Below are 13,326 nucleotides of genomic sequence, written 5' to 3'. Positions count from 1 at the left end.
CCATGGAGGATTCAGTGGATGTCATAATTCAGCATAAAAGTTGCAAGCTCTCCCATCATACTCGGGAAAAGCCACTTGTCACAGCAGCATCTGGCGCTTTGCTAGTGGGAGTTTATGGCCTCTGGTCATTATTTGCACTTCCTGGTTTTCGAAAAGTACCCATATGTCTCAAGGTACTGAGAGCCATATACAACATATTGGCAGCTATTTATAGGTCAGATATTTGGTCAATACCCTGGTGATCCTTTTAGATGGCAACAATCTGGACTTTACCTGGACTACAGTGGTTGTTAAGATTTATAGTACTAAAGAGAAATTCAATCAATCAAAATTCAATCAATCAAATAATTACTGATGTAAGTGATGTTAATATTGTCCAGGTGCCTTATTTGCCCTCCAGTAGAACACAGACCCAGAATGTAATGAAACTCCTGCATGGGAGAGCAGGGTGTCTGGCAGATCTGGGATCTGGTGATGGGCGACTGGTAAGTCTTTAGCATTGACAATGAACTGAATATATGACATATATTTCTAAATACTTTGCTTAATACCAATCATTCTGCATAATACCAGTGCTTGTACAGATACAGTCAAAGTCAAAAGTTTACATACACCTTGCAGAATCTGCAAAATGTTAATTATTTTTACCAAAATAAGACAGATCGTACAAAATGCATGTGATTTTTTATTTAGTACTGACCTGAATAAGATATTTTACATAAAATACATTTACATATAGTCCACAAGAAAAAATAATAGCTATAAAAATTACCCTGTTCAAAAGTTTACATACCCTTGATTTTTAATACTATGTTGTTACCTGTGTTGATCCACAGCTGTGTGGGGTTTTTTAGTGATAGTTTGTTCATGAGTCCCTTGTTTGTCATTAAACTGTCTGTTGTTCTTTAATAAAATCTTTCAGGTCGCACAGATTCTTTGGTTTTTCAGCATTTTTGTGTATTTGAACCCTTTCCAACAATGACTGTATGATTTTGAGATCCATCTTTTCACACTGAGGACAACTGAGGGACTCATATGCAACTATTACAGAAGGTTCAAACACTCACTGATGCTTCAGAAGGAAAAAAGATGCATTAAGAGCCAGGGGTGTAAACTTTTGGACGGAATGAAGATGTGTACACTTTTCTTATTTTACCTAAATATCTTTTTTTTTTTTCATTTAGTACTGCCCTTCAGAAGCTAAAGAAGATACTTACATGTTCCTCAGCAGACAAAATAAGCTAAATTTACCCGGATCTTCACATTATTAGCTCTTAAAGCATTGTTTATCCTTCTGAAGCATCAGGGGGCATTTGCACCTTCTGTAATAGTTGCATATGAGTCCCTAAGTTCTCCTCAGTGTAAAAATATGGATCTGAAAATCATACAGTCATTGTTGGAAAGGGTTCAAATACACAAAAATGCTGAAAAACCAAAGAATTTGCGGGACCTGAAGGATTTTTTTGAAGAACAGCAGACAGTTTAACCCAAACAAGGGACTCATGAACGACTATCACTAAACACTAAAACACAGCTGTGGATCATTCAGGTACCAACACAGTATTAAGAATCAATTTTATATAAACTTTTGAACAGGGTAATTTTTATAATATCAACTATTATTTTTTCTTGTAGACTATATGTAAACGTCTTTTATGTGAAATATCTTATTCAGGTCAGTATTAAATAAAAAAATTACATGCATTTTGTATGATGTTCAATGTTCAATGTTCACTTTATTTATAGAGCACATACTAATACAACAAAAGTTGACCACAGTGCTGTACAAGAAACCATCCAAAACAATAAAATCACTTCAACCAATTTCACCACTGACACTACATTCATGTATGCTCAAAAGCCACTGTAAAAAAATATGATTTTAAATGTCGCTTAAACTCTCTAAGAGTGGTGCATTGCCGGATATATTGGGGTAACCCATTCCACAGCCTTGGAGCAGCAGCCGCAAATGAGCGGTCTCCTCTCAATTTCCTATAGGTCCGCGGAACTACTAATAAACTCAATGACTCCGACCGTAGACTTCTCTCGGCTTTTTTCACCTGAATCAGATCAGCTATATATGATGGAGCTGTGCCATGTAAGGCTTTAAAAACAAATAATAGTATCTTAAAATCAATCCTATAAGAAACTGGAAGCCAGTGTAACTCTCTTAACACAGGCGTGATGTGCTCATATTTCCTAGTGCCTGTCAGGAGTCTCGCAGCCGCATTTTGGACTAGTTGTAATCTATCCAAACTTTTGAGATGCACACCATAGTATAAGGAGTTACAGTCTTGAGAAAATAAAAGTGTGGATAACCTTTTCCAAGTCTTTCCTGGATAAAAAGGGCTTAATTTTAGCAATTAGTCTCAATTGGAAAAAACTACTTTTGACAACTTCATTTATACCCAACTCAATTTTAGATGTATCGACATTCTCTGACGGCCCAAATAATACCACTTCGGTCTTTAATTCATTTAAACATAACATATTAGCAGACATCCACCTCTTGATCTCACCAAAACATTCCACCAGTCTTTCTACCGCTATAGAGGCAGTAGGCTTCAGAGGTAAATATAACTGGGTGTCGTCTGCATAACAGTGAAATGACACCCCAAATTTACTCAAGATCTGACCTAGCGGGAGCATATACAAAGAAAAAAAGACTGGAGCTAACACGGATCCTTGTGCGATACCACAGGTTAAAGGTGCTGAGGTCGAAATACAATCCCCCATCTGAACTGAGAAACTTCTATCTTGGAGATAGGACTTAATCCAATTTAAAGCATTGCCTTTAATACCTACACAAGTTTCTAATCGTGAGATCAGTATCTGATGATTAATTGTGTCGAATGCTGCTGTAAGATCTAAAAGCAAAAGTGTAGTCATGTCACCGGCGTCAGTTGCCATAAAAATGTCATTAAAAACTCTCAATAGTGCAGATTCAGTACTATGTTGTTTTTTAAACCCAGACTGAAAAACTTCACCGATGGCGTTCTCCTTAAGAAAGGACTCCAGCTGATTATAAACCGTTTTCTCTAAAATCTTTGCTAAAAACGGGAGTTTCGAAACTGGTCTGTAGTTACACAACACACTCTTATCCAAATTAGATTTTTTCAATAAAGGCTGCACTATGGCATGTTTACAATACTTTGGAACAATTCCCGAAAGTAAGCTCTTATTAATTATCCATAATACAAATGGCCGATCACCTCAAAAACTTGCTTAAATAACTTTGTCGGAACAATATCTTGTGGAGAACAAGTCGTCTTGAGTTTGGGTACCATGTCTAAAAGCATAGATAAAGAAATGGGCTCAAAATCAGACAAGACAGCATGCGTTATGGATATATCCACAGGACTGTATGACCACTGTTGTATATTGTTTTGGATGTCTGATATACGACCTACAAAAAAGTTTAACAGACTTTCACATACGTCCATTGCCAATTCTCCAGGCACCTCCAACCTAGGATTCAGAAATGAATCAATTGTTGAAAAAAGTACTCTTGGGTTTTGACGGTTATTTTCAATAACATCTGAGAGATATCTAGATCTGGCCATTTTCACTGCACGTTGAAATTTGTCTGCAGAATCTCGCAACATTTCATAGGAAATTTGTAGCTTATCTTTCTTCCATTTACGCTCACATCTTCTGCACTGTCTTCTCAAAGATTTAATATGTTCATTGTACCATGGTGTCGACTTGTGTTTTCTACAAACCCGCTTTAACGGCGCAACGCCGTCTAATGTTTCAGCACATACTGAATTAAAAACATTAACAGCTTCCTCCACACTAAGATGCGGAGATAAGAGGTCCACTTTCGCACCTTGCAATGTCTCCATAAAAGACACATTAAACTCCCCATGTGTACTAGGTGTTAATGGACGAAACCATCTTTTCGCCTGGCAAAGTTTCCTTGGCTGGCAAGGCAAGGAAACAGTACACAAAACCGGATTATGATCAGATATTATAAAATCATCAATGATAATGTCTTTGATAACTAAGCCACGTGACAGAACCAAGTCCAGAGTGTGGCCATGAGAATGCGTGGGACCATTCACCATTTGCTGGAAGCCAAATGACTCAATAACACTTAAAAAATCTTTTGCTAAGAGGTTAGTGGGGCAACACACATGAATAATAAAAACCCCCCTCACTAATATTTTATCATATTTCATAACAATGTCCGCAAAGAAAGAAGCCAGTTCTGAGATGCAGTCCTTATTAGATTTCGGTGGCCGGTAAATAACAACGCAAAGCACCGGTGTTGTTGCTTGCAATTCAAAAGCTTGGCATTCAAAACTTAAAAAAAGTATCAAGCTTAAGCAAAGTACATATAAAATTGTCTTTAAATTTTATATGTACCCTGATCCCTTTTATTGTGGTAAAATCATTAACATTTTGCAGATTCTGCAAGGTATATGTAAACATTTGGCTTCAACTGTATTTGTCTTCCATAACATGGACATTTAACAAAAATCCTAATAATTTATATAGTATTTAACATTTTTTAATCATGTAAATCTCCAAGAGCTATACCAGATTTACAGATGAAGTTTTGTGCTTCTAAGCACTTTCTGTTTCAGATGCATCTGATGGCTTTCTGCAGATGACTACTTTCTCACCACAATGCATGGTGAGATGCTTAGCAGCTGGGTGGGAAATAATATATGGAAAGCAATATGTAATACAAAAGAAAAAATTTCAAAACAGGCTATTTATAATTGTGCATGACTTCGCTGTTAGCTGCTCATTTTAAGCTCTTGGGGCTTGGCTTTCTAAAATGAAATGACTAATGTGTGGGTTATTTATACAGTCATTTCTTACCAAGATAATGGCCACTGGGCAGCCTACCTGGGGCTGCCTCTTTTGTGTTCAAAAATAGAACTCATTAACACTCAAATTTGGATGGGAAAAAAAACTTTTTCTCCTGTTACATCTACAATTGCTAGAATCATTGGTCTTGCAGTTAAAAATATACTTCTTGGTCTCTTTTATACATTGAAAGCAAACAATATGAGCCACAGGCAGTCTGCTTTATGTCCACTTATAACTGACATAAATATCACAGACGCTGGTTCTCAAAATGTAGGTTTGCCTGGATGTTTTGTAGGTATTTGCTGCCACTGTTGAGGGTTTCCAGTGCACTGGCTTTGAAATTAATTCTATCTTAACTGGATATGCCACAGTCAAAGCAAAGTGGAAGGGAATACCATCCAGCACTGCAAGTTTTAGAAACCAGGACTTTTGGAAGGTAAGGTAAAGGTATTAAAGATGAAGTGTGTAATTCCTGTGCCACTGGAATTCTAAAAATAATGGTTTCAAACTGATTTTCAGTAAAACAGTAAAACAAATTGCTCCGCCCCCAGCTCATTCCATTGGTTTTTAAGTAAATGTTGCCTATGTATATAGGACCACAAAACCAATCGTAAGTAGCAAGGGTATATTTATAGCTAACAATACATTACATGGGTCAAAATAATCAAATTTTTTCTCTGTCAAAAATCATTAGGATATTAAGTAAAGATCATGTTCCATGAAGATATTTTGTAAATTTCTTACCGTAAATATATCCAAACTTAACTTATTTAACTTTAACTTTTTGATTAGTAATATGCATTGCTAAGAACTTCATTTGGACAACTTCAAATGTGATTTTCTCAATATTTAGATTTTTTTTGCACTTTCAGATTCCAGATTTTTAAATAGTTGTATCTCGGCCAAATATTGTCCTATCATAACAAACCATACATCAAAGCTTATTTATTCAGCTTTCAGATAATGTATAAATCCTCATTTAAAAAAATGGACTGGTTTTGTGGTCCAGAGTCACATATATGTTTTATTATATATATATATATATATATATGTATATAGTTGTGTATACATACTGTTAATATTTAGTTCTTTGTGTCAAAAAGGTTGAGAACCACTGCTGTAGGCTTCCAATTTCGGCACAACACACCTGTATTAGTTCTACAACTGTGTGGAAAAACACCTATTAAAAAAAATTACACATACCACGTGCATTTTTTTTTTTTACATGATTTCACATGTCCAAGTGTTGATGATTCAGTTTTATCACTTTCTTTTACAGACTGATTTGTCTAAATATAACAATGTGACTGTTTTCTTGGCACCCGGCATGGTAAGTACGCACAGATGTCCTTTCTCCATTTATACTGAGCTGAGTATTTAGATGCAACAAAATTACATCATCTACAGTGGAGACCAAAATTAGAGAACAGTCTATAAATACTTGATTATTTTGGAAATATCAATAATATTCATTGCACAAAATTTAAAGGAATATCAGCTGTAGGTATACCACTGTTACTAACATTTTAGTTTTTCATACTAACCTGAAAAACATTATTTTGTGGAAAATACAGTGATCAGAATGAGAGAACAGTAACTACTGTAGCATGAAAAAGATTACAACTACAATTTTGGAGGGTTACAGATTGGAGGAAGTGTGGAGACCCTTGCTTTGAATAACTTCAGCACATATGCGGCCACAGGACATCACTAGTTTCTCAGACTGCGCTGGTGTGATCTTGGTCCACTCTTCCTCCACTCTCTTCTATAGTTCGGTAACTGTAGTGGGTTATTAAGCCATAACGTTTTTCAATCAGGACCCTGACCTGGCCATTTCATTATTTCAGTGTTTTCACCTTCAAGGGACTCCTTTACATGTTTTGCGGTGTGACGGGGCATTGTCTTGCATGAGCATTTCAGGCTGATTGGGAAATGCTTTCAAGGAAGGAATTGCATGTTGCTGAAGGAGGCTCTGATAAACATCCCACAAACCATGACATTTCTTCCCCCACCTTTCACTGACTTTTTTATACACTTAAGTCTTTCCTTATTTTGATGCTGAGCAAAATGTTCTCCATCAGACCCAAATAAATTAAACTTTCTCTCATCACAAAAGTTAACCTTGGACCAGTTCTCCTTTCTCCACACAACATGCTCCTCAACAAGGGTGGGCATAGCTTTTTGATTCTTTCTGCTGATGAGAGGTTTGGTCACTGTAGACTACACTTTCAGTCCGACTTCTCTTAAACGTGCTGAGACAGATTCTTATGCTGTTCAGCACTGAACTGGCCAGCAATTCCAACTGCTGTACTGAACCGATTCCCCATTGAGGGTGTACTCACACTAAGCAGTTTGAACCGTGCCTGAGTGCGTTTGACCACCAAAGCGCGGTTCGTTTGACTAGTGTGAGTGCTCCGAACCGTGCCCGGGGCGCGGCTCGTTTAGCCGTCCCTGGCCCGCTTGGAAGAGGTGGGCCAGAGCACGGTTCAGTTGGACTCGGGCGCGGTTCGCATGCAGTGTGATTGGGACATTTTTTAAAATTCTGCCTTATGTAATCATTCTTGCAATGAATTAAAAACATCAGCCCAATATATGATATATTTCTGTAACCCTACAGATGTTATCTATCCATTTGTGAAAGAAATATAATTATGTCAGAAGAGAAGGTGGTGTGACATACACTTTAGTATAAACTGAGCCAAAACAATTTTTTTAGGAATGTTTGGGTGATTGGGACACAGGTTTTGGGTGATTGGGACATCATGTATTATCATTAATCTACACATATTTATTCCTCATGTTAGCTGTTTGATGTGTTATAGGCCAGAATTTCATTTGTTCTGTTCATAATTAAGACTCATTTCTCTTTTCGTAGTTTTTATTATTCAATTTATTAGTCAATATGAAACAAATATGACCCCCCTAACCCCCCACATGAAAACTTTTATGTAAACCTTTGGGTGAACTGTCCCCTGGCTCATCCCCAATAAACTGTTTGTCAAACACATTTAACTGAAGCAAAAATTGCCTTCAATCCATCAGACCAAAAACGTTTCACTAAAGAGAACACTCTTCAGTTCCAAAATTCATGAAAACTTTTAAACCAACTTGGGTGAGCTAAAAACATTTTGTGAACTGTCCTCTGGTTCATTCCTAAAAAAGTTTGTCAAACACATTTAACTGAAGCAATTTTTTTTCCAGTGTGTTTATTAGGGCTAATTAGCACAGCTAGCTATTGCACAAACCTTTGATAGCAGCATGAATACGGTGTACTACTGTAAGATTTTTGTGGTTGATTAGGGGTTGCACAAATGAGGAGGCATACAGAGCATACACAGCGATTTTCTATATAAAGCTTAATCTTTTTCTTGATTAGCATAGCTTTTCAGCACTGTCCCAATCACCCAAAACCATGCTGTTCCATCCACCCAAATTGAGTTTTGGTGGATGGGACAAAATAAAAACAACCTAATACTAGATATAACAATTGTATTACCTTATTATGAAAACTAGCTAAAGCTTATGTCATTTTCCTCACCTCATGTGCTGCAGCATCAACTTCCTGTTTGAGGCTTGCCCCGCCCAGTGAGATGATGTCACACCAATGAGGGCATGCAATATTGATTAAATAGTCTCAAAGCAAGGACTTGGCCAAAAAAACATATATTTTCACTCATCAGGCAAAAAAATAAAATCTGTATGGCTATACTATCCCATTCAACCGTATCAATCGACAATCGTACTCGGGCCCGGTTCAGGGCAACCGTCCCTAGTGTGAGTACACCCTGAGAGTCTGCCCAATATCCTGTCTTCTTGTGCATTTGTCTTACATGGATGACCAGCCTTTTTGGGGGACTTGAATGAATTAGTGTCATTGTAAACCTGCAATATTCAAGAAATCACAGATTTGGAATGGCTTTCTTCTTTTGCAGTGGCTGAAAGTGACATCTCTTTGGCCTTCATCTGGACAACTTCCTGTCGCAGAGTTTCAGTCACCTTAAAGCGGCCTACAATCTTGCAATCTCAGAACATTGGAGGAATGCTTCCAGTTAAATAGGGGTTTTCATATAAGGACATTATCACCGGATGACAAATTAACACCCAAAATGTGGAGGTATCTGTAAGTGTTCTCTAATTTGGATCAGAGTTCTTTTTCAGAAGTCTCATTTAAGTTTGTTATACTGTGCTTCAGAATACAATTAATTTATGAAATGTGCTTAAACTGCCCTTTTACTCCAAAAATAGGACTAAGAAGTGACCTTGAAAATTTTAAAATTATAGATTGTTCTCTAATTTTAATCTCCACTGTAGATATATATTCTTAATTGTGCTCTGATTTTCTCTGATCATTGGAATTTGGTGAAGAATGTATTAGATAAGGCTGCTCTAGAGTTTTAAGTAATTTTAAACAATGTTGTGTGAGACACATGTGGATGGACAGAGTCTTTTTAATGGAAAACACTAATGCAGAAAAAAAAAACCTGACTTACCAATAGTTACCTTGGTCAATACAGTGTGCTTTGTCATCTACAGATGGAGGTGTTGGGTAGGAAACTAGAAAAGGAGTTACCAGATGAGGCTCGTGTGATTGCCTGTCGCTACCCATTTCCTGACTGGACTCCCACAGCTACTGAGGGTGAAGGACTAGACCAGATTTGGGCATATGATATGAATGCTGTACGCAAGCTTTCAACACAGACTACCCTGAAATGAGGAAAAAAAGCATCTTCTCTTCTGCTTTCTGTTTTGTGTTTTAGCACTGCTTGAAAGGTACCAGTCACTTTTAGAAGACATATACCATATATAAAGTATGGTATGTGCACAGTATAAAGCATAGAATAAATACTTATTTTTATATTAAGGACAGGTTTTTTCTCCTTTTCTGTAACAGCAGGTAGGTTTGATGACAAGTTGTTTGTCTGTGTTGTGAAATTCTAAACTAAAATAAAGTGCCAAAATTACCCTACTGCCAAAAACTGCTCATATGACCTTGGTCTTTTGGTATCTCCTTGAATAATAAAGCCAATTTTTTTTAAATACATGCCTCACCATTACATGTAGGTCAGACTTGTAGTATATTTCCTACAAATTAATAGAAATATTTAATTTTTTTAGTAAATTAAATTTTACTCTAATGTACATTGTCATTCAAACGTTTAGGATCAGTAAGATTTTAAGTGTTTTTTTAAGAAGTCACTTCTGCTTATCAAGGCTGCATTTATTGATTGAAAATACAAAAAAAATAATATTGTTAAATGTTATTACAGTTTAAAATAACAGTTTTCTATTTTAATATATTTTAAAATATAATTTATTTCGGTAATGCTGGATTTTCAGCATCATTTCTGCATTCTTTTGATCCTTCTGATTCATTAGAAGCCATTTTACTATGATTATAATAATTTATTATCAATGTTAAAAACAGTTGTACTACTGATTTTTTTTTCTGGAACCTGGGATACTATTTTTATTTTTAATAAATGCTTCATTTTCTAACGTTTTATTCATCAAGACAAGAGTAATGATGCTGAAAATTCAGCTTTGATCACAGGAATAAATACAATTTTAAAGTATATTAAAATAGAAAATTGTTATTTTAAATTACAATAATATTTCACAGTTTTACTGTTTCTTTTACTGCAATTACTTAATGAAGGAAGTCAACACTAAAATTATACATATTAAGGAAATATAACAAAATATTTTGCATTTGACATTTTAATACATGTTACACTAGTAAAAGGTTTGCACACAGAACTAGCTAAATACGTTTTGATAATTAAAATTAGATAGTAAATAATATTATCTGAAACTGCTCTGATCTTAATGTAAATTAACATTAAAATGAAAACATTCTTGTATAATTTTAATTATTACAGAGTCGACAAGCTCAAGACCTGATTTTGGACAGGCCAAAATACCCATGTTAAAAAGTTTAAAACTATGCTATTTTATTTTAATTTTGGTTAATAGTTTATCTAACATGTCTCGGAGTTATTATATTTAGAAAGCCTATAATAAGTTTTTAAAAAATGGAACCTCGTATGTTGTGTGTCACTTTGGCCACATGGTGATGCTCTGACACTCTTCTGTGAATCAAGACGTTTCAAACGTAAGCTACAAATGCCTTTACGCTTTGTTTTTTAAACCATGATGCATTGGCAACATCAGTACATTGACAATATCTTCAGAATTTCTATCTTCAGAGTTTCTAATATCTAAAATACTGTATATATATTAATCTACCTTGGACCGAAATACAAGATGTGTATTCATCACTATGCGGGAGATTGCTATATAGGCTAATCACTGTATGAGGGAATGCAGTGTGGATATATATGAATCATTGCTCAGATAGACCTGATTTTCTGTGATAATCTTTTCCTAGTAGGTGTCTAGTATGTTTAATAATGGATACAGTGATGTAGTTCGCAGATGACAGAGTTATACGCCAGATCTTACACGCCATATAGGGTCTTCCCGTCTTGTGACGCAGTTCGTCTAGAGCAGAGGCGCGGTATAAAAGCGAGGAGACACGCCGGTACAGCAGCAGTGAGACAGCACACACAGTAATACACAGAGTCATGGAGACACTGAGGAATACCTCTTACCCAACTATAACGACACACAACGAAAAGATGTGTGAGCTCAATAAAATAAGTGAGCAAGGATGGAAAAAGCCAGAGGATAACAGTCGGACCGGCACAGAGTATTCAAGAATCATTACAGACCCCAATACTGGGAAATGTTACTGCCGGGGAAAAGTTCTAGGAAAGGTAATGGACTCAGTATTAATGCTGATATTGTTCAAAATATTGTATTTATTCAAAAGCATTTTATTTGATGTGAAATTTATTGTTTATTGCATTTGAGCATGATTATATTGCTTTTATATAGTATGTATGCATGCATTGGTTATGATTGCATTGCTTTTTGAAAATCTTTTTATCTTGGTTAACATTATACTTAACTTATACTTTCTCTATGCCATAGGGAGGCTTTGCAAAGTGCTATGAAATGACCGACCTGTCTTCAAGTAAAGTTTATGCAGCCAAAATCATCCCTCATTCACGTGTGTCAAAACCACACCAGAGAGAAAAGGTAGGACAGACACATGACATAAATATAAATGCACAAACGACTGATCAAGACTTCTCACTCATATTCTGTATTCTGTTGTTTCAGATAAACCGAGAGATTGACCTGCACAGAGCTCTCAGCCACAAACACATAGTGCATTTCTACCACCACTTTGAAGACAAAGACAACATCTACATTCTCTTGGAGTACTGCAGCAGAAGAGTGAGTTTAAATGCCTGTTTGTTTTGAAGTGATTCTATAGAGGACTGTGTGTCCCCTGACTAACTCCTGGTAATCTTTTTCAGTCGCTCGCCCATATATTGAAGGCACGTAAAGTCTTAACAGAACCTGAAGTGAGGTATTACTTGAAACAGACAGTGTCTGCTTTAAAATACCTTCATGATTTGGAGATCCTGCATCGTGACCTGAAACTAGGTATGTAAGCATAAACTCACTGTACGTGCAAAACATGTTAACATTTCATCAGATTATACGTAGTTTAAAATCTTCTGTTTTATCATTCAAAGGCAACCTGTTTGTGAATGACTCAATGGAGCTGAAAGTGGGAGATTTTGGGCTGGCTGCCAAACTGGAGCCAGTCAGCAACAGACGCAAAACGATCTGCGGTACACCCAACTACCTGTCCCCGGAAGTGCTGAACAAACAGGGCCACGGTTGGGAGTCTGACGTGTGGGCTTTGGGCTGCGTCATGTGAGTTTGTCACCCTCAGATGTGAGGGTTTCCTTTATACGCTATATTTGGAAATAGCTCAGTATGAATAGGCAATAATTGTAGATTCAGACTGACTCTATATCAATGAATGTCTGCTTTTCCATTCCTGCTGTGTGCGCCATTGTAGCTTCAGCTTTAATGCTTGAATGACATAATAGCAGCATGTGGTGTACAGTTTGTCACCAGTGATGACCTTTTCTGGGCCTGTTTACTCAGCCACATGTCATTTTGAACCTAAATGACTGTCTTTCATCCACTGAACACAAAAAAATGAGTTTAGCTCTTGTCAAAATAAGGAATGTAATTCTGCCTATTAAACTTTTAAAAGTAGTTGTGTGCTACATTTCAAGTTGTCTTTTATAATGTTATTCACTCAGAAGACTTTTAAGATAATTTTTTGGTTCTTTTTTGCTATTTTAAAAACTTGATTTATGAATTCATGTTCATTATTATATAAAAAACAGCCAGAGTATTCCTAAAAAATGGTTCAGTTGTTCAATTTTCCATTTAGTACTGCCCTTCAGAAGATACAGAAGATAGTTACATGTTTCCCAGAAGACACAATCAGTCAAATTTACCATGATCTTCAAATTCAAAAAGTTTATACCCCTGACTCTTAAACTAACTAAATGAAAAAATATGGTATTTAGGCAAAATAAAAAAGGCACACATTTCCATTCTGTTCAAAAGTTT

At 36.1% G+C, this 13,326-nt stretch overlaps 2 protein-coding genes across 2 annotated transcripts in view; both read left to right on the top strand.

Moving 5' to 3' along the window:
* LOC141287382 (ATP synthase subunit C lysine N-methyltransferase) lies at positions 1 to 9,695 on the top strand. The gene is made up of 5 exons (XM_073819516.1): positions 1 to 173; positions 381 to 485; positions 5,117 to 5,257; positions 6,101 to 6,151; positions 9,355 to 9,695. Exons 1-5 carry the CDS (start codon positions 3 to 5, stop codon positions 9,532 to 9,534), a joined length of 648 nt encoding a protein of 215 aa, XP_073675617.1. The 5' UTR covers positions 1 to 2; the 3' UTR covers positions 9,535 to 9,695.
* Positions 9,696 to 11,352: 1,657 nt separating this feature from the next.
* plk2b (polo-like kinase 2b (Drosophila)) overlaps positions 11,353 to 13,326 on the top strand; it is a 6,677-nt gene continuing 4,703 nt past the window's right edge. The window contains exons 1-5 of the mRNA XM_073819184.1: positions 11,353 to 11,597; positions 11,815 to 11,922; positions 12,007 to 12,123; positions 12,207 to 12,336; positions 12,429 to 12,612. Of these exons, the coding sequence (XP_073675285.1) occupies positions 11,406 to 11,597; positions 11,815 to 11,922; positions 12,007 to 12,123; positions 12,207 to 12,336; positions 12,429 to 12,612 (731 nt within the window). The 5' untranslated portion in view covers positions 11,353 to 11,405. The remainder of the gene's footprint in view (positions 11,598 to 11,814; positions 11,923 to 12,006; positions 12,124 to 12,206; positions 12,337 to 12,428; positions 12,613 to 13,326) is intronic.

Source organism: Garra rufa, chromosome 15, assembly GCF_049309525.1.
Source record: "Garra rufa chromosome 15, GarRuf1.0, whole genome shotgun sequence".
NCBI classification, from domain to species: Eukaryota; Metazoa; Chordata; class Actinopteri; order Cypriniformes; family Cyprinidae; genus Garra; species Garra rufa.
Note: the sequence above shows the minus strand (reverse complement) of the source record. Positions and strands in the feature narration are given on the sequence as shown.

Excerpts from the sequence above, each read along its gene's own strand:
- LOC141287382 (XM_073819516.1), top strand. The coding sequence starts at position 3 with ATGGAGGATTCAGTGGATGTCATAATTCAGCATAAAAGTTGCAAGCTC. Across the intron at positions 486-5,116 it reads GATCTGGTGATGGGCGACTG|GTATTTGCTGCCACTGTTGA; the intron begins GTAAGTCTTTAG and ends GATGTTTTGTAG. Across the intron at positions 5,258-6,100 it reads GAAACCAGGACTTTTGGAAG|ACTGATTTGTCTAAATATAA; the intron begins GTAAGGTAAAGG and ends TTTCTTTTACAG.